At 41.1% G+C, this 19,457-nt stretch overlaps 1 protein-coding gene across 5 annotated transcripts in view; it reads right to left on the bottom strand.

Annotated features, from left to right (window-relative positions):
* Positions 1–1,124: 1,124 nt before the first annotated feature.
* The window catches only part of Arid5b (AT-rich interaction domain 5B), a 180,190-nt gene continuing 161,857 nt past the window's right edge, over positions 1,125–19,457 (bottom strand). For all 5 annotated transcript variants that reach the window (XM_021732467.3, XM_005334310.5, XM_040273649.2 and 2 more), the window contains 2 exons: positions 10,757–10,955; positions 1,125–7,287 (listed from right to left, as the gene is read on the bottom strand). In XM_021732467.3, coding sequence (XP_021588142.1) covers positions 5,101–7,287; positions 10,757–10,955 — 2,386 coding nt within the window. In that variant the 3' untranslated portion in view covers positions 1,125–5,100. The remainder of the gene's footprint in view (positions 7,288–10,756; positions 10,956–19,457) is intronic.

Here is a 19,457-nt window from a genome sequence, read left to right on the forward strand (position 1 = left end):
GTGACTTTGTTAATGCCTATTCAAACGATATTAAGGTGAGAAAAGCCAGGGGGAAGCTGGGTGGCAGAGGATCAAAGGGAAGATTAGAAATCTTTGTCCATCATCACCAGGTGTATGAATAACAGACACAGACATTAGAGTATTTTCTTAGATTTTCAATTCTGCCTGGTATACTGCCATCAATTGTCCCATTTAGTCCACCACCAAGTTTGTTCATCTTCCTTCTGTACCTGTGGAAGGGTCTGCTTTCCTATTCTACCACTCCAATTGAAAAGACCTTGGTCTTAATGTTACGCTGCTCTCAATCTGCCTGCACATAGTGGCTCTCTAGAGTGATGTTGGAAAAAAACAAATCTGAACCAGTCATTTCTTCGCTTAAACCTCTGTTCTGCTTAGGATAGACCTGGTCCCAGCTCTACTCTACCCTCACCCAACCTCATTCCCTCAACATTATATATGTGGTGCAGAGGCTCCCCCCGCATCCCCCAATTCCTATCACAAGCCTCAGGGCCTTTGCATGTATGGTTCCCCCAGCCTGGTTCTCAATCCTCTCTTCTCCCAATTCCTCTTGCTCATCCTTACTGGGTCAGCTCATCCCCAATCATCCCTTAGTCATCACACTCCTCTCCCATAGAACTAGGTCAAGATTTGCATTTATAAGGCAACTCTTTGACTATTTCTCATAAGATTTACGAGTTTCATAAACAGTATTTATCTTTTACTTACCATCATATTACCAGCCGGCAATATAATGGTAACAGTATATCTGGCAATTGAGGCCTGAGTCAACCTCCATTGACTGAATAAACAGTAACTTTTGTGATCTTCAAGGAAATGAGTGTACGGATTTAAGAATCCTGGGTTCAATTCTTAACTCTGCCATTTGTCAGTCATGTTATCTTGGGAAATTCAATGCACTGGGCTAAGCTTTAGTTTTCTCATGAGTAAACCATATTCACATGATTATGAAGATAAGAGATAACATATACTAATTGAACATCCAGTACGCTCTCAACAAGAGCAGATATCACCATCATCACTATCTAACGTAGGGCCCAGGGGGTGAAAGGTCCTCTAATGAAGCCACATGGCTTCTCAGAAAGAAGTGACAGACACCCAAAAAGGAAACAGATAGTAACATTTTTTATTAAATATTACAGTGGATCAAAAAGTACAAAATATCTCTTGCCTGCTATGTGATTGGGAAACTATTGGCACGTAATACAGTATCAAAAGCAGTAATAAGTACAATTTGGAAAACATACAAAATTGAGTGTTTATAGTTGGCTCAGCATTCTTCTGGTAGTGTTTAAACTAATGCAAAGGTTACTCAATAACCTCTCCATTGGGAAACTATATAATATCACTGGGCCACGTTGCTATATACAAATAATCACCTTACAGAGCATAGAGGTTACATAGCTGGAATCACCAAAAGTATACAATATTTACAACACAGGAAAGTTTAAAAAAGTATAAACAGCCAAGAGATTATGCTGCTATTCTTCAGACATATTTCAACCATGGGGAGACAAGCAGAATACCAAATACGTCAACAGCCCACACTGGAGTTGAAGTGCTCAAGGTAATCACGGCAAGGGTGTGGGTCTCACCAGGGCGAAATCGTTCCCATTTCTCTTTAAAATCGGGACAAGAGTAAAACTAGACCAAATGGGACTTGGCTGACCACCACCAAATGTGACTTTGTGGGACAACAAGTGAAGAGAAATAAATGGTTCTCTTTGAAGGCACACTACATAAAATATTTTTGTGGGACCACCTTGAAATTTCCATCAGACACACCAACACAGTGAAATACAGTACTTGAGAATTCATGCACCAGGTCAGAAAGTTGTAAAGTCAGTATTGAGTTTTAACAAACCCTCCTGTATATGCCCTGATAAACAAGTGAACTTAAGAGCTTCTAGCTAGTAAATAAATAAGTCAGTCCTGTGGCAAATATTACAAGTGTGAATCACTTATTAGGAGAATACTTAGTTCTGAAACTCAGTTAGACTGGGCTTTTTTTTTGTTGTTGTTGTTGTTGTTGTTGTTTTTTCTTTCTCTCTCTCTCTCTCTCTCTCTCTTTTTTTTTTTTTTAATGTTGAGTTGCCAAAAGTTAGACCAGAAGTTACATGGAAAGGTTTTTTAAAAAATATTATTTGGAATCTCCAAATCTCCAATAAATCACAGGCTTAGTGCATTTTGAATTGCAACATTTCTTGGAAGCCACACTCAGTAAATAGATTTATGACTCCATTACCAATTAGATTCCACAGTTTCCTTTACAAAACTACCAATAACAATTGTTTGATTGCACAAAGAAAGACTTGTGCAATTCCATTCAATAATAAGGCCCCTTGAACTCAAACAATGCAAACAAAGCCCTATTTAAGACTTTTTAAAACGTCGTTCTCAGCCAATGAAGAATTCAATGGTCTTCCTGAAAGATTTCCAAGATCTCTGTTCGGAGTTTTAAAACAAATAACACTCAGCTTCTGTTGGGAATGTATACCCCCATCTCTATATTTGTCCTGATGTTTTGCCGAGGGTATGAGCTTCCTCAGACAGAAACAGTGAGTCTCCTCTCGGAAGAGATGAGAAAAACAAAAGCTGGACTATGTTAACATTGTTTGAAAATGGTGTGATCAAATTCCAACAGGATGAAACCAGACTGAAACCATCATCGCAGTGGGGAAAACAAATGCCCCATATTCCAAATGGACAGGTGAGCTCTACTGGGGACAGATGGCCCCCATTTTCTTTGAGAAACAAACTCACAGAAACTATGTACAGTCTAGCCCACGTCTGCTGCAGAATCATCAGAGTTTCATTTTCTTCCATGTCCTTGATTCTGTGACCATTCAATCTAGTGCAACTTTCTTATATGTGTCCTGGCCAGCATCTTGCCAGCTGAAATTAAGATTCTTTCCCCCTTATTCTTGTGCAATAGCAGGATAATCTGCACTCACACATTTATAATCTAAATTCTACTAGTCTACCTATGGTTCTATTAAATATATATATATATATTATTCCACAGGAAGGTAAATAATTAATTGAAGCAAATGGAACTCTTAACACTGGATCTCTACATTCTTTTGTTTCCACCTTTGGATATTAAGTATGTTACATGGAATATTTGGCTTCATATCATGGAGACATTTCAATACAGATGCACGGCATGCATGGCTTTGTGTAAGAGCCGTAGTTTCATTGTTATCAGTTTTGATTATTTTGCAGTCGAGTTACCTATTTAGAAGTCAAAAATTGTCATCAATTTTCATAGAATTAAAATATCTCAGAGGTAAAAGACTTGGTTAACTATGGTCCTAAAGTCTACCGGTAGTGTTGGGGGCAGGGGACAGGGGGCTGGGGGTTCATCAAAGCAGTCTGCAACAGGGCTGGATGGGAATGGGAAAGAAGATCCACTCTCTACCGATCAACTCTTCACACACTGCAAAAATGTATCCACCTTGATGCTGTATCTCAGGAGCCAATGGAACAAAGTGGCCAGAATGACAAGAGGCATTCTCCACACCTTTTGACTGCTTGAACAGCTCAACCACTAATTTCCAACAATAAAAGAAATGATCAAGTGGACTGGTATTGCCAGGCAGTTAAAAACATGGCACAGAGCATGTGAAGTGTGCACAAGCACACAAAACTCACATCCCATCCCTCCAAAGAGGATGACTTTCTTTTGAAACAGGTAATCCAGCATGGCAAATATCCTCAAAGATAGACCCTGGGAGAATCTTCTTGGGGATGACAAGAAACCAACTGATGAAAAGCAGTGTGAGTTGCCAAGGCCCAGAGAAGCCGTGTGGCGGCCGGCCAGGCCTTCCGCTGCTGAAGGCTCAAGCTCCACCCTCTCCCCAACCCCCTTTCCCAGACCCTTTAAAGGGAGCAGTGCCAACACCGATATAAGTCATTCTGGCTTCTGTTTTAATTTTTGAAATTCCTAAAATATCTGTGCAGCCCACAAATATGTCCTCTAGATTCTGTTGTTATTCAGCAGCTTGCTGCCAGTGAGATTTTTTTTTTTGTTTTTTATGATTCCTCTGGTATGTAGGACAGTTTCACAGCCTAGATAAGGTAAGTACAATGCTCAATATTTTCACATCACCCAATACTTCAAAGCAAAGCATTTGGCCGGGCAAGCAGTGTATAAGCTCTTTCAACTATGCCATTTATGAGGAACAAACTCCGTTAAGTTGTGGATCTGCAAAGGAACGTTCTCTGCACTGTGGTGTGCTCGACTGGGTCTTTTTTTCTTTTGTTCCACTAGAATCAGTTGCTTCAATATGTAAACAATAACTTTACCACCCAAAGCTGCTCAAAATGATAAGATGTGGAAAAATTACAAACACACATCAACAACAAGGACAGTCAGTCAGCCTTAAAACAAAAACAAAGAAAAAAACAAAAGACCTGCAAACAAAAGCAAAACTGTTTAATTAAAAAATATATATATATATAGGGACAAGAAGGAACTGGGAGAAAAATGGAACTACCTGTATATAAATTAGGTGAGCAAACAGTGATACGGGTAGTTTTAAGAAGCAAATATATACAGTCAATTTAACAGTGTTTACTTCTCTGGATTGTTTAATAGTGTCAAAATGAAAGATCTACTGAAGTTTCACTATACATTGCATTGATTGAACGTTGGAGAGTTTTTTTTTGAAAAAAGGGGCATTCCTTGGCTATGTGTGCCAGTCTCTCTTGCCCCTTTCTTTGAAAAGCCTGCCCCCATTTTTGCCCAGATTGTTTCCCAACCATCCAAACTCAGATGGGGTCCTCTAAGTTCTTCCTGGATATACATCAATCCCTTCACAAGACCCATCAGCAAAGTGAATGATCTGGAGGCGCCGGGGGCATGCGCATTGCAAGGGGATCAAGACCGACCAGCCAAGGCTGGAGTTGTCCCAGAAAAATCAGGCCTGTTCACCTCCCTCTCTCGGCCTCTATGGCTGGGACGAATCGTACCCCCATATTAGAAGGAATACTGACTTCTAACTCTATAAGCCGTCACCCCTGGGTAGGGAGTGAGCCTCTGATAGCCACGCCATTTGGGGATGCTAGGCAGAGCCGGGCTTACAGTTTTGTACTGGGGTGTACGGACGACAGCTGGGAAGATGGAAAGGCAGCTTGAGGATTTATAGCAGCTAAAGGGTAAATGCTGTTGTGCAAAAGGTCCCCGTACGAACTTCCTACAGGTGTGGCCGCAGCCAAGTGTCTGTACAGCTGCTGAGAATTTGTCGGTGATGTAAAAATTCCCCTCTGCATCACCAGCGAGTGGAAAGCCAAGGGCTGCATGAGTGGAGAAAGCACAGTTTGGTTTTTCAAGTACTGCAGAGAATGAGAATACCCAGCTGGGAGCCTGGAGTTGAGGCCCGAGTTACACAGGCTCCCCGAATACAAACCTGGGAAGATAGGGGAGGAGAGGGGAAGCTTGTGGCCCTCAGATCCACCCCCGGAATGCCCACCACCACCATAGGCTGCCTTGCCTCCTTCACTCTCCTGCTCAGAGGCCTTCTCTTTCCCAGAGACCTCCTTGGACGGGTCCAGGGGAGACACTGCCCGGGCCTTTTTCCCAGCAATCACAAGGTCCAAATCCTCCAGGCTGCGCTTGATGGGACGTGCTGCACCAATGTTCTGGGGGCTCATTTTCCGGTGCAGGATAGGATGGACCATGCCTTCCATCTTTCTGAAATTCTCCAGTCTCACGTGGTGAGGTTTCCCCGATCTCGAGAGTGACTCTGGGTACTTTTTAGGGGCCGACATGGTCATGGGCGATACCCGACAGGCTTTGGGGTGGCAGTCTCGACTCTGGCTGCTGACGACCTGGAATTGGGAGATTCCTTTGTTCTCCTGCGGCCCTGTGGCTGAGTGGGCCAGGCCCAGGACCTTGCCGGTTGGTTTATGTGGGTTCTTGGGGAGGCTCAGATCCGTTGGTTGATCATCCGTAGGGGCTTCTGCGGCGGCCAGCTTTTCTGAGGCCAACTTTTTGTCTTGCAGATGCAAAGATGCGAGATAATTTACATGGAGCTTTTCTTGATGTTTGTGGGAAGGGAAAGAACTGTTTTCCGATTCCCTGTACATGTCTCTAGAAAGATACTTGGGTGTCTGTTCATTATGAAGATGGTGTTCGGTGTGTCGATAGAGGCTATGGAGATGTGGGGATGAGTAGAAATCTGCCAGGAAGCTGGGCATATGGGAATGGGGGAGTGCCCTCTTCTCTAAGAGTTTATCCTTGCCCTCCTGAATTTCTTGCTTCAGGACATAGGAGTCAGCCAAGGAGTTCAGGTGATGCTTGGAGAAGCTGCAGCGGTGGGCATCTGATCGACTCAGCTTGTCATGCTTAAAAATGTCATTGATGCTCTTTCTGTCCTCCGAGGGCTTGCTTTTGAAACTCTGGACGTGCTGAATCACCGACGGCCGGCTGACCGCCATGTGGTCGGCGCTCTGACTGTGGTGGGCCTGGGACAAACCAGAACACAAATCATCCCTGGCTATCAATTTCTTTTTGCTGATCAAAGGGGGTGGGGAGCCATAGGGGTAGCTGCTGGAGAGGCTGGCCCCACTCACTTGGGACAAAAGCTTTTTCTTGGCCAGCGGGGACATGATGCCCGGGTTGCCCCGAGAGTAGAGCAGGGGTGTGTAATTAAGTCCATGGTTCTCATTCATGGGTCCAGTCAGGTCTTTGTCCTTGAACATGTCAAATGACTGGACCACAAGGACCTTGGGGGTCTGCTTTAGTGCATTGTGGATGTCGTCACTGCCCAGCTGGTCCACCTTCACAGTGCAGTTGGCGATGTAATCAGCCATGGCGGGTAGTTTGTCATCCTCGATGTCATTCTGGTTTGCCAGTGGTGGCTGAGTAGAGGGGAAGCTGGCAAAAGATGCTTCTTGGAGGTCACTGTCAGGGCTCTCTGTAAAACAGCAGGGTTTGGATTCTGGCTTGGAGTCCACCAGGACATTAGGAGAGGTGAGGGATTGCTTGCCAGCCCCAGGGATTGGGACCGGATCCCTTTCAGGAGCCACGGGCGTGCTCGGGAGCGGAGCTGCCGGTCCCTTCTCTCCCACCTCCTCCGCCTCTTTCTCACTGTTGGAACCTTGGTCCGTTTCATTGTCGTTTTCTGGGTCTGTTCTGGATGCTAGGGACCTTGCTGTAAAATCCTGGTACCCTTCCGCTTTTTTCTTCAAGTCAGCTGCCGGGAGAGGCTCTGTGATGCTTTTCTGGTTTAAAGTCTCTTGTTCTTTCTCTTGCTCTGATGAAACCTGATAAAATATTTCAAAAGACAAGTCAGAAGAAAACCAAATACGCTTGACACGTTTTGCTACGAAATAAAATGTTACACACAGCAGTTTTTCTTGAAAACAGGCTTGTCAATCAGCTCACCGCATTTCCGTAAGGTTTTATTACTCCCCAATCATGGCTCTAAACAAAGAAATCTAAATTACAGAAACATTAGGGGAAATATGCATATTCACTTCATTCCCTCATGAGACACCTATCAAAATAGCAAAGTGTTATGTACTGATGGTATACAATCACATCACTCCTTGATTCTAATATATAGTTTAATTCTAAGGTTGTCTTCTTGTCAAATCAGTCAATTATCCAAATGGGTTTTAAATTACATGTTGTGTTTTATGACACTTCTGAGAAAAGATTTTTTAAGCATCTCTCTTTCAAATATCCAACCAACTCCACGTCAACAACAACAAACAGTACTCTTCGCCTTTCTTTGGAGAGCAAATCCCTTCCTAATGTGTTCACTATGATGCATTGGAAATTAGTAGGGCTCGAGTGTCCATAATTTCCACTCTGTGACATGTGGCAGACAGACAATGCTAAAATATTGAAGAAGTATGCAGACACCAAGGTAGTCTGTCCACCTGAGGGACAGAGAATGTTCTAAGTCCTTCTGGGCTTCAGCAAACGATATTTCTATCACAACCAAAAATGAAATTGCGAGAATTTATGCGCTGAGTGCCACCACACATATAGCTCTTCTGTTCACTACAATAAATTAAAGTCAATCCGATGGATGTTTTTTATGTGTCTCTATTCACAGAAGTTGTGGGCACCATTTAACCCATTTATTGTATTATATAGCTATGTAAGCTTTGACCTTAAAAGATCATTTTAACTTTTCATCAGTGGTCCAGCTGAGTGACAAATCTTTTCAAAATTGCTGTCATTCTGCCCTTCCATGTCTTAATGAAGGAGTCACAAAACAGTAGTGTTGGTTGGTTCCCCCCTTCCCCTGTCCCAATCTCATCCCTAGAACTTTGCCCTTTCTTAAGGGAAGAAATGCCAACCACATTAGCATCTTTGAGTTAAGACTGAAAATTCTGGTACAGGGATACATAGGAACAAAAATTTTAAGGGATCACACCCATTTCACAGACATTTCTTCTCAAATCCCCCTAAAAATATTTCTGCTTTCTAGGGTTGTGTTATATAACTAAGTGCCTTTGCTTATCCCCTCCCTTTCTTTCACTAATAGCTGCTTTTTTTTTTTCAGTACAAATATCATTACTTGTTCTACATTAATAATCAGCATTGGTCTCTTGAGCTTATGCATTGCATGAAAATACAGAAAAATGAGTAAAGGCAAATGCAAAAGGCAAATTGCATTTAATTGTTACTTTCTGATGGGACTGTAGTTTGAAGTGAGGCTCTGGGGAATACTCAGTCACACTGAAGTTTCTATAACCTAGGCAGGCCGTCAGTTCTATTGGAATCTCATCCCTCTGGCTATAAAGGAGGTTTAGAGTGTGTGAAAGCTAGGCTGAAAAAAGCAGAAGGCCCTTTTCCTAAGATTTTATGATCTGCTTTAGTATGTTGAATGCTAAATGATACCTTCCCTGAAGTAGCTTGCAATTCAATCACCTGAAGATAGGGGATCTCACTAGAAGAGGTTTATCACCCCTCCCATCTCCACAGAATGTAGTGCTTTACATAAAAGAAAAAAAAAAACCCAAAATGTAAAAAATAAATAAATAAATAAATAAATAATTGAATCCAATCGAATTCAATGAGAAGAAATATAATTCAATAATGTGGGTTTATGTTAGAGGTGGGGAGTGATTCTGACTATAAGCCCAGTTTTGAAGAGGGTGGAAAATTCAGTGTTGTTCAGAGAACCTCACAGGACAACCCTGTGACACTCCAGACACAGATAAGTCCTGAAGAGCACAGCTGGGGCCTGTAGGAAACAAGGAGCCTCACAGCTTTCAGGGTTTCTTTGTACTCTGGGGAGAAGGCTGCGCTCTTGGGAATGATCATCTGCCTGGCTGACAGGCTCAGTGCGGCGGGGCTGAGGACCCTCCCACAACTCGCAAACCAACCGTTTCAAACTTCACCCCCAAAATGGAGCCATTCAAAGGTCAGCGGGCCCCTTGGTCCTCAGTTTGTCCCCTGGTGCTCTGGCAGCACTGTACATATGGTATCTAATAGAATTCACTGATCCGAAACCCTATAATAAATCACCAGGCCAACAGGATAAAGGAAGAATGGAATGTAAGCCTTAACTTGGAATTTCCTTGCTTTTGGCCATTTGTGTTGCAAATTTGCAGATGTTTAAAAGTCTGCATCATCTTTCTTCCCCCCTTCCTTTTAAAATTACTAGAGCTTAAGATAATTATGAAACTTAAAAAATAAGAACAAAACCAAAATGTCTCCTCTTGGTATTAATAGTTTCTTCATACAGAGGAATCAGTTGGATAAGTTAATATCGTTATGAGGTTGAGAGAGAGAGAGAGAGAGAGAGAGAGAGAGAGAGAGAGAGCGAGCATGTTTTAAACTGGAGTTTAATTAGGGAGTCTCTTATGTGCTCATTATAAACCTGATTTTTAGAGGGTGTTTAATATCAGCATCAAAATTCCCTCAGGGGTTGAATTCTAGAACATGCTGTCTCCAAATGTGGCTGCTAAGTTTTGTTTTTTAATTTTTTTTTTAATGGGCAGTGGATTTTTTTGTTATTATTATTATTCATGTTGAAACGGAGCCCAGACCAGCCTCCATGGCTGGCTGTATGCTGACAGTAATGGTTTCTACCAAAGAGCAACAGTTGGGGTCTGTGGGTAGCCAGGACTTGTTTTAAAAGGTTAAGAAACTACCTGTTAATATGAGAGATAATAATAGTTTCAGAGGAACCATTTCAAAAATTCCCCTATAAATAATAGGTACTTAAGATATTGCTAAATCGGTCCCCACCCAGGGCTGCTGCATAGAGGTCCATTCCAATGGAGACTCACAGCTTCTAGAGTTTCAGCAGAGTCCTGCTGAGTCAGAGCAGTCATTTCACTGCCATCCTCCTTAGACTGACCCCCCCCACCCCAAACAAAGCTGCACCCACCACCCAGATTAACTCTCTGTGAAATGTGGGAAGCATTGTTTCACTATGGAATCCCTGGGTTTCAGAAAGAGCTGCAGCCCTGACTCCTTCCATCTCCAAGTCTGAGCATTTGTTCCGTTTTCTACAGGATGTTCTCATCTCTCTAGATTGACTTAGCATATCTCACTCCATACTGTGCACTGCATCTCATCTCCCCCAACAAACAAAAGAGTCTTCAAGAACTGGACAACTATGGTGGGCAGGGAGGGGGACTGTGAAGCTCAGGTGGGAGATTTCTCAGTCCAGCTATGAACTCTGCAGGAACACAGCTCTGGATTCAGGGTTCCAGAAGATGTTGGGTCAGGACGCTGTCTTCACTCCTGTGGAGCACAGCGACTCACCTCTGCTGCATCCTGGGGCTTTGGGGCATTCTCTTTTTCTTTTTTGCTCTTAGGTATTTCATGTTTGATGCGCTTGGCTCCTGATACTTTTGTTTTATTTTCATTTTCCTGTGCACTGTTCTCCTGTTTTCGAGGTTTGATTGGAGGCAAGGGCTTATCTTCCTCTCCTTTAATAAACCTTTCATATGGCAGGATTAATCTACAAGAAGAGCAGAAGAGATGATAAATCAGCTGACCAACTCCAGCAGTCTCTATGCTGTGGGTGTTTGCTTTCTTTTCTCAGTACCGTAGTCCATTTGCACAGGACTTGGTCTAAACCCCCACAGAAGCAAACCAACCTAATTTATGAACTAGGTACAGTAAGCGATTACCCATCATAACTAATAATACAACAGGACAATTATTATAACGATTACTGTAATAAAGGTTATACGAATATGGTCCCTCTCTCTTGAATGAGTCAAGACAAATATTATTTTTGGACTGTGGTTGACCTTGGGCAACTGAAACCACAGAAAGCAAAAGCACCACGGATAAGAGAGGACTACTGTACAAACAACTTGTTAAATTATTGCCAGCAACCCAAATGCGTTCTAGAAACTTCCAGAGCTGAGTGGTGAACGTCTCTACCTGGCCATTTAAATATTCCTCTGCAAGACAGACATCCTCCTTGGATTTTGTGAGTCTAGATACCAAAGATGCCAAACGGATACATTCAAGGTTAACAACATCCTCATTATAGCCCATGGCACTTGGCTACATGCCAACAACACCACAACAGTAATGACAGTTTCTGTTAATTTTTCAGTCCATCACTGTTCATTGAGTACCTATTATGCCAGGCAGTGCTCTAGATGCTGAGATACAGCAGTGACTCAAATATCCAAAGCCTCTGACCCCATGAGGGGACTAGTATGTGCCAAGTACGTTATACAGATCATTTCACATACTCTTCCCCACATCCCTATTCTTCTTTTAAGCAAATGAGACAACTGAGATCCAAAATGGCTAAAGAATTTGCATAAGACACTTGTTAGAGCTAGAATTTGAATCTGGCCACACCTATCTCCAAAGCTTTTATTTTTATCCACTTTAAAATGCAGACCTGACACCTAGGATGAAAAGGTCAAGGGCAGGCAGGCTCAGTGTGGCTGAGATGCAGCCTTTTCCTGCAGCTCTGGGGAGGCAGGTGATGCCAACCTGAAGAGGTCTGTTTTAGGGTGCCAAGTCCAAGAGGGCCCCAGAGAGAAGTAACCAGACCAAACACTCGAGCCACAAAAATCAGAGGGCTGAAAAATTCAAGCATTTTAATTATATAACTTTTTAAACAAAGTGCATAAAATTGCTCTAAAAAGAGAAACATCAAACAGCTCTGGTTTTAATCTGTTTTCCCTTTGCGACGCAGCTCTTGATCTGAACGGGAAAAGAGCTGATGTAATTAAAAGGCACGGATTGCATTACAATCTCAGTTTCAACTTCAGTGATTAAAGTTTTTATAATGCATTTGGTATGATTAATGACTCACTGTGGGATTAATACAAGACCCAGCCTTAAAAATATGAACTTTAATACAGCAAACATAATTTGTTTTAAATAAGACAAGTTGACTCAATGAAGAAAATGTACTTGGCTTATAAACAACCAAAATCTGTTCAAATATTGGGAATCCTAATTATTTTTACACTAAGACACCCAGGCAAAAACTTCTTTGCTTTGGATATTTGTTTGCTATTCTAAAATTGCTTTCTAACTACATAATTTAGATCTCAGCTACTTAAACATACACAACTGTTCAGGTTTGAAATTAACGGGGCTGGGGGGGGTACATTTGGGAACATAATATATCATTCTTTAAAAGCAAACCAAGTAAATGGTGGGAAAATCAAATCCCAATTTATAATATATCTGAAACCAAATTCATTTACTGAGCATGCTCGGACAAGGTATGTGCAAGGAGGCGTGAATAATACCTCGGAGCCCTCCATCTGGCAGTGGGCCAGCCATGAAGATCAACACAGCCCATGGGGAATAGTTATCTTCAGATCCCATTACAAACTGAGTTTAAACATGTTACAGCTGCTAAAACTGGAAACTGCTCCCTCTATGTGGACTTACTAAAATAATATATGGCTGCCAAATACCTGCTTCCCACTGTAATATTACAGTTAATGTTTATATAATAAAAAGCATAACTAAGCAGACACGAGAAAAAAAGCAATCTTGTTCATACTTGAATTTATTCTGTCTCATCAGTGAAGTCCTCAACATCCCCCCCCCCAATTCCTTTTATCTGAGTAATTCTGCCAGGGACTTTATCCCTTTCAGTATCAGCAGGTTAGGGATTGTCCGGGAACAAGACGCCTTGAATATTTTAAATTGGAAAAATATTTTAAATTAATTTTAATAAAAACATATTTTATTGTGGGGACAGATAGGTTTGTTTTACTTTTGTTTTGTTGCCATGGGAACGCAAGGAGCTTGGAAGCCTGGGTATTCCATTTGCTGGTACTACCCTTCCCCCAGCTTCATTCTCTAATTGAGATGGTGACACCATGAGGGACCCTCTTTCCTGAGAAGAATTACAGCATTACTCCTGAGTGTGGGGAGGGGGTTGAGGGATAGCAGAGACCTCGGGTGGGGGAGACACCCAGTGGGTCCCAAAGGACCCCTTGCCCTGAGTTCTGACCGTCTTGGGCCAACTCAGCTCTCTAGATGGGTGCTAAGGAGACTTTAATTTCCTTTTACAATTTTGCAAGTTCATGAAGCAGGGCAACATTTTCATTTCATTTCTTTTTTCTTTTTTTTTTTTTTTCCTGTCTTTTTTTTCCCCTCTCCCCTTCACTCAACTCAGCAGCTGGCGGTTCGACAGCAGTAAAAAATACATTTCACTTTGCTGGTCAAAGGCCTAAAGCCAGAAGCAGGAAATCTGGAATTAAATGTTTCTTGTATCTGGAAAGAGGCATGACTAAGGTAAAACTGAATCCAAACATAAGCTCTGCCTGTTCAAGGCTTCCAAAGGAAAGTGTGTGTGTGTGTGTGTGTGTGTGTGTGTACACACAAAGGTCAATTGAATTTTTTTCCCCTTCTAAATCATTGAAAGATAATTATAGTGGTGGGGAGGTGGGGGGTAAAAAGGCTCCCAGAATAAAACAAGAAAGGCAGCAGTTAAAAGGAAACAAGTAAAAATATGACCAGCTAAGCTCTGAAGAGCAGGGCATGTTCTCCCATAGCACAGAAACAATCGCTGCTTCATAGAGTGATTTCCGTTTGGTACGATTTTCACTGAATGTTTTTTCAGTTATCCTGTCATGGTACAACACAATTACCCCACAGGATATGATCTTATCATTTGATTATTAGAAGTTTTTACAGTACAAGAGGACGAAAGCTATTATAGGTTTCTGAACATTTAAACATTCAACGTACATGGGGTAGTATTAAAAACAGGTTTGCCAATATAAGGTCAACATTGCCCAATGCAGGAAGCTGCGTAGGTTTTGTATTATATAAAGAATTCAGCATAATGCAACCTGCCTGCGCCTTGAAGATTATTATTCCTCAAATATTTGTAGTACAACAAAGATTTAATCAGTTTCTAAACTGTGCAGATAAAAGCAAAAATGCACCCAGTCCCCAAGAATTCATTATACAGGAGAAATATTTTCAATGGGCTGCATCTCTTAAAAACGGGGGCTGGATTTTAGGTGGGTGTCAGTAATGGGGAAGAGAAGTAATATACTCATTAGTAAATCAGAAACACCCCCCTCCATCTAGTCTGGGGATTGAAAGCTGGGCACATAAATGGGTCTTTATTTTTATCCAGATTTCACATTTCAGATTAGTAAAATGCTTATTTATGATGCCATTAATGGATCTGAAATAGGTAAGCCATCATGTATTAAAAAATAACATCTTTTCATAGGCATAAGATTTGTAGCAGCATGAGATTTTATTTTTCCCTAGGAATAATACAAGAATAACATTTTCTACCCCAAAGCAGAAACAGTAGGGGAGCCTTTTGCTATCACAGAGATTCTTATTAAATTCAGTCACTGTGAAAAGCAAGATTTTTTTTTCTCCTTCTCATTCTTTCTCCTCCTCTTCTTTTTTATTTTAAATAAAGAAGACTTAAAATCAACCCAAGTTAAAATTAACAAATCAATGGCATTATAACCTTGATTTATTAGTGTCTGAGCCAGTAAATTATCATCATACAAGAAATTGCTGGTTTGAAAAGATTTCGGCTTTGCTAAATCTCAAGTTAAATAATGGTGCTCGGTATACTAGGGTTTTAGATTTGCCTCATCTGATATTATAAAAAATTCAATACATTTCTCTACAGCAGAAGTCAGGGGTCAGCAAATCTATTACTGTAATGTAAGTAATCTGGCAACCTGCCAACTCCTTCTCCCTTTTATTATTTTTTTAAACACCAAGGCAGATAATTTTATATTTACAAAGTCTAAAATCCTCCAGGGCCTTGCCTCTCTTTCTCAACAAAAAGCAGCAGCCTGACATTAGAGAAATGTATATCACACATGTCCTCATCATTTGCATTTCATACAAAAGAAGAAAAGACCCTTCATCTTTATTAGGCAACATTCCTCTCCCCTCCCCACAAACAGAGGAAAAATAATGTCAAATCTCATCTGAACGAGTAACCACTAATGTCTCCCGTATTGATTAATGCTTGCATGGAATGACTGAACTTTTGGGCCAAAACATTTAGCAAACAGTGCTTAAGAGAAGAAATGAGAATCCATCTATTTATAGAGCTCTGAAAAATGATATTATAATAATGTCTGGAACTGATTCAATTCAGAGAGTGGGGGAAAAGAAGTAGGAAATCTTGAGGGTTGTATTTGAATCTCAACTCACCCATTACTTCATAGGCACTTTCATGATATTAAATCAATGAAAAATTCTAGGTCTAGATATTTGCTAGTATTCTTGGAGCAGAATATTTAAGAGGCAGAAGGAAATATAGTTGGTGTGCATGTCAGGTCAAATATGTTACTACTATTCTTATACTATTAGGTGTTTTTTTGTGTGTGTGGCAGTAGAAAAGAAATGACATATTGGTTCCACTGGGGCTTCGGACCTGATCTGATCCCAAATGGACTCATTACACCTCTGAGTTGATTTCAGGGTTGATAAATTCTAAGTCTTGGCCAGACATTTCCCTTCGCAGCCAGAAATTGAAAATATAACTTCACAGTGAACTGAGGGAAGCAATTTTTCACCAAATATGGAGCCAATAGAAGGTATATTTTTCCTTTCTGAAGATGAAGTACATGCACTTGTTAAGGTTCCAAAGAGCATAGCTATCACCTCTCAAGGTGCTAGACCATGACTATAAAAATGGCAGAACATTTGGGGAGTAGGGAGCCCAACATACATAAATGAGCTACGTAGATATCCACAGGAATAAGAATGTTTTCTCAGTGGGCACAACACTAGTGGAGGGGAACACAATAGCAATTGTGCCACTTTGTTCCTGTTTTTGATAAGGTAAGCTCCATTGGAGAAAGGTGGGGGCTCCTGATAAAGATCTCTATTTTATGGTGTGAAATTTGGTGGAGAAGATAAAAATTATGTGTGGTGTGTAAGGAATGCAATATCAGAAATCAAGAGAGCTACGAAAGAGGCCTCCAGTTGCAAGAATGTGAACTGAAAGCTTTGCACATCAAACCATGGAATGAGAAGCCATCTTGACAGGCAGGATGCCAAGAATGAGCCTATGTCAGGACGCACCTGAGCCAAGAAAATGGTGGGAGAGTGTAACATGGATTCTGTGGGAAGGACTTAGCTTGCCCAAAAGCTACCAAGAGCAAATCTTACTGTGCTTTTTAAAAATGAAGTATAAATGGTATCATTTGTATTCTATGCTAAGACACCAAAAAGGTATGGGGTCCATTATCACTAAGAACAAAACATGGCCACTTGTCAGAAAAACTCTCTTCCCTGGGAAAATAATCTGTTCACCAGGGGCTTCATTACCTACTCTATGGCAGAAATTGAACAAGAAAACTTTTGGAAGGTTTTAATACTCTCCACTTTCCCCTGGAAATGATGAGTTTTTTTCTTCAGCTCACTGTTAAAAATTTTGACACTCTCTTTATGGTCTTGGAGTGACTTATGACCTTAAGTGAAGAGAAGAGTGAAAGGTACATGATACTAGGACCCAGAAATATTGTGGCTTGCCTCCTATCAAGGTGTGTCAGTGTGGGAGAGAGAGCTCAAGGTTGAGCATTCTCCTGAACTGGAATTATGAACTGGAATGACTTTAGGGGAGTAGGTTAGAGGCAAGGTGGGAGGGTAGAGAGAGAAACCTCAGGTTATTCTTATATACTAATTGGCATTATACTGTTAATAGCACCCACCATATATTAAGTTCCTATTAATATCAGGCACTTTGTGTGTCTTCAATATTAATGCTTACAAAAAGAGATAACCTCAGGTATGTTATCTTCATTGTATGGGTGACAAAACTGAGGTTCAGAAACTAAATGGTGAAGTGCAGAGACAATGGCACACAGCACTTAAGTCTCCAAGATTTTTCCAAGCACAGATCTGCCTGCCTCTGTTAGTGCATTCATCTCAGCAGTGGAGATGGTGCATGTTCATACATTGCCTGAGAAGTGTCAACATACAGGAGGTACTAAATGATCCATGCACAGGTTAAATGAATTCCAAGTTCCTAAAGATTGCCTAAGAAAGCAAGCAATTCCTTTTTCTCAGAGGCAAGAGACCTACAGAATACATGTGTAGCCATTCCACAAAAGGCCAACCTACTACATCAGAAGTAGTATATGGCTAGAGCACTGGGCACACTATGTCTCTTATAATGTATCACAATAACTCCTAAAGAGATACTACCTAGTTGGATCAGGTCCATATTTAATACTGAGTAAGAGAAACTCAAGAATCATATGCTCCACGAATTCTGGCCTCTAGGACTCAATCTTACCATGTCTGAGTTTCCCAAGATCCCCCCAGTAGAGCTCTTCAGGAGAATTGTTTCACTGACGCCTCCTTTGCCACTTCTAAGGGTACCTAGATGCAAGTTATCCCTGCTCCTCTGCCTTTCAAATGAAGGCCACATTGAAGAAAGCTGGGGTGGGCTTAAAGAAGCTGACTTTATAGCCCAGAGATTAAAATTCATGATTACAACAGAGAACATGGACCATAAACAGCACCCAGCCCCTCCATGGTGCCAGCTAGCCAAGATGGCAGCAATTACTCTTCTCAATGAGAAAACAATGACTAATGCAGAACGGAGTTGCATGGATCCTTTCCAAGGGCAGATGAACAGTATTTTAAGAATAATAAATAAACATAACTATCATATTTTCAATGTCAAGCGTATCCCACAAATAAAGGCAGGCAGTGTCCATGTGTAAAAATAAGCAATCGATGACTACATTTAAGTCCCAAGGCATGTCAGAAACCACTGGTTCCAGAGCTTCTGAAATGTTCACCAATTCCCCACAACACTTAGGATTTTGGCCAAACTTTGTAATAACTTGTACAAAAACAAAATGTTCCAAGAGGTTTGCAGTGGATGAGTTAAAGATATATTTTAATGGTAAACAATTACATTCTTCTGTCATCTGATACTCCCCCTCCCCCCCTTTTTTTTTTTTTTGGAAACATGCTTTCTGAATTTTCAATAGTTCCTTTGTGAAGGCATCTGTTACTCACATAATTGAAAAGATGTTTGTGCAGTGGCATGCTTGAGAGTACAGTTATTTAATCTTAATGATAAAGCCCCGAGGACAGAAAATCATAAGTAGAAACCTCTTGTTATTTATCAAAAAGAAAAGGGCTAAGACACCTAATCTATTCTCAAATTTAAATTCATGCTTGATGAAAACTATCAATAAAACATAGGACCTGAAAAGTTTCTTAAGTACTATAGTTAGGTCCAAAGGCAGCAGGGAGGTAGGTTGAAAACAAAAATGAGACAATAAAGGAGCCTTGACAAAGAAAAAACTGCTGTTTGGCAAGATTTTTTTTTTTTTTTTTTTTAGGTCAAACAAAGAAACTTGCTGCAGTTTTACAGCATGACATACACACTTGATTAGTTTGTGCCTGAGGGTGTTTTTACACTCAACAGTGTAAACTCCAACTTCTATTAATTACAACTCGCATTTAGAGGCGAATTTTAAGAATTTTTAAATAGAGAATTTTTTTTTTTTCCTAAAGGCTGTTGTTTATTTTTTTTTTAAACAGAAACCAGTTTTTCTACTCCAGGGTCTGGCTGGGGTTTTGTTTTTCCTTTTTCAAAGTTTCTTGAAATATCCAGGCATTGGAAAGTTATCAGAGCATTTTAGGCCTGCTGAGTGATATGGAGTGTGAGGCTCTTCTGTATGAAATTACCTGACTATCCTTTGGGGAGAAATTCTTTACAGATGATAAGAAAATGCTACTCAGTGGAGGGTATGTTGATCTGGTTCAGGTCCCCTGTGAGAAGCAGCTTGTTGGGGTATAGACAGCAGCTGCACAGCCTGGGGCCACCTAACTCTGAGCCACTTGAATTTGACTTCCTGGGAGGCTGTCTATTGATAAGGGCCAGCAGGTTTTCCACTGGTTCAAGGAAAAGGAACCGAGCACCTGGTGGCAGTGTTGCAGAAGAGGAACAAGAGAGAGGCCACTAGCTAGGACTTCCCTCAACAAGACAGTTGGGAAGGAGGTGTAC

This window comes from Ictidomys tridecemlineatus, chromosome 1, assembly GCF_052094955.1.
Source record: "Ictidomys tridecemlineatus isolate mIctTri1 chromosome 1, mIctTri1.hap1, whole genome shotgun sequence".
Taxonomy (NCBI): domain Eukaryota; kingdom Metazoa; phylum Chordata; class Mammalia; order Rodentia; family Sciuridae; genus Ictidomys; species Ictidomys tridecemlineatus.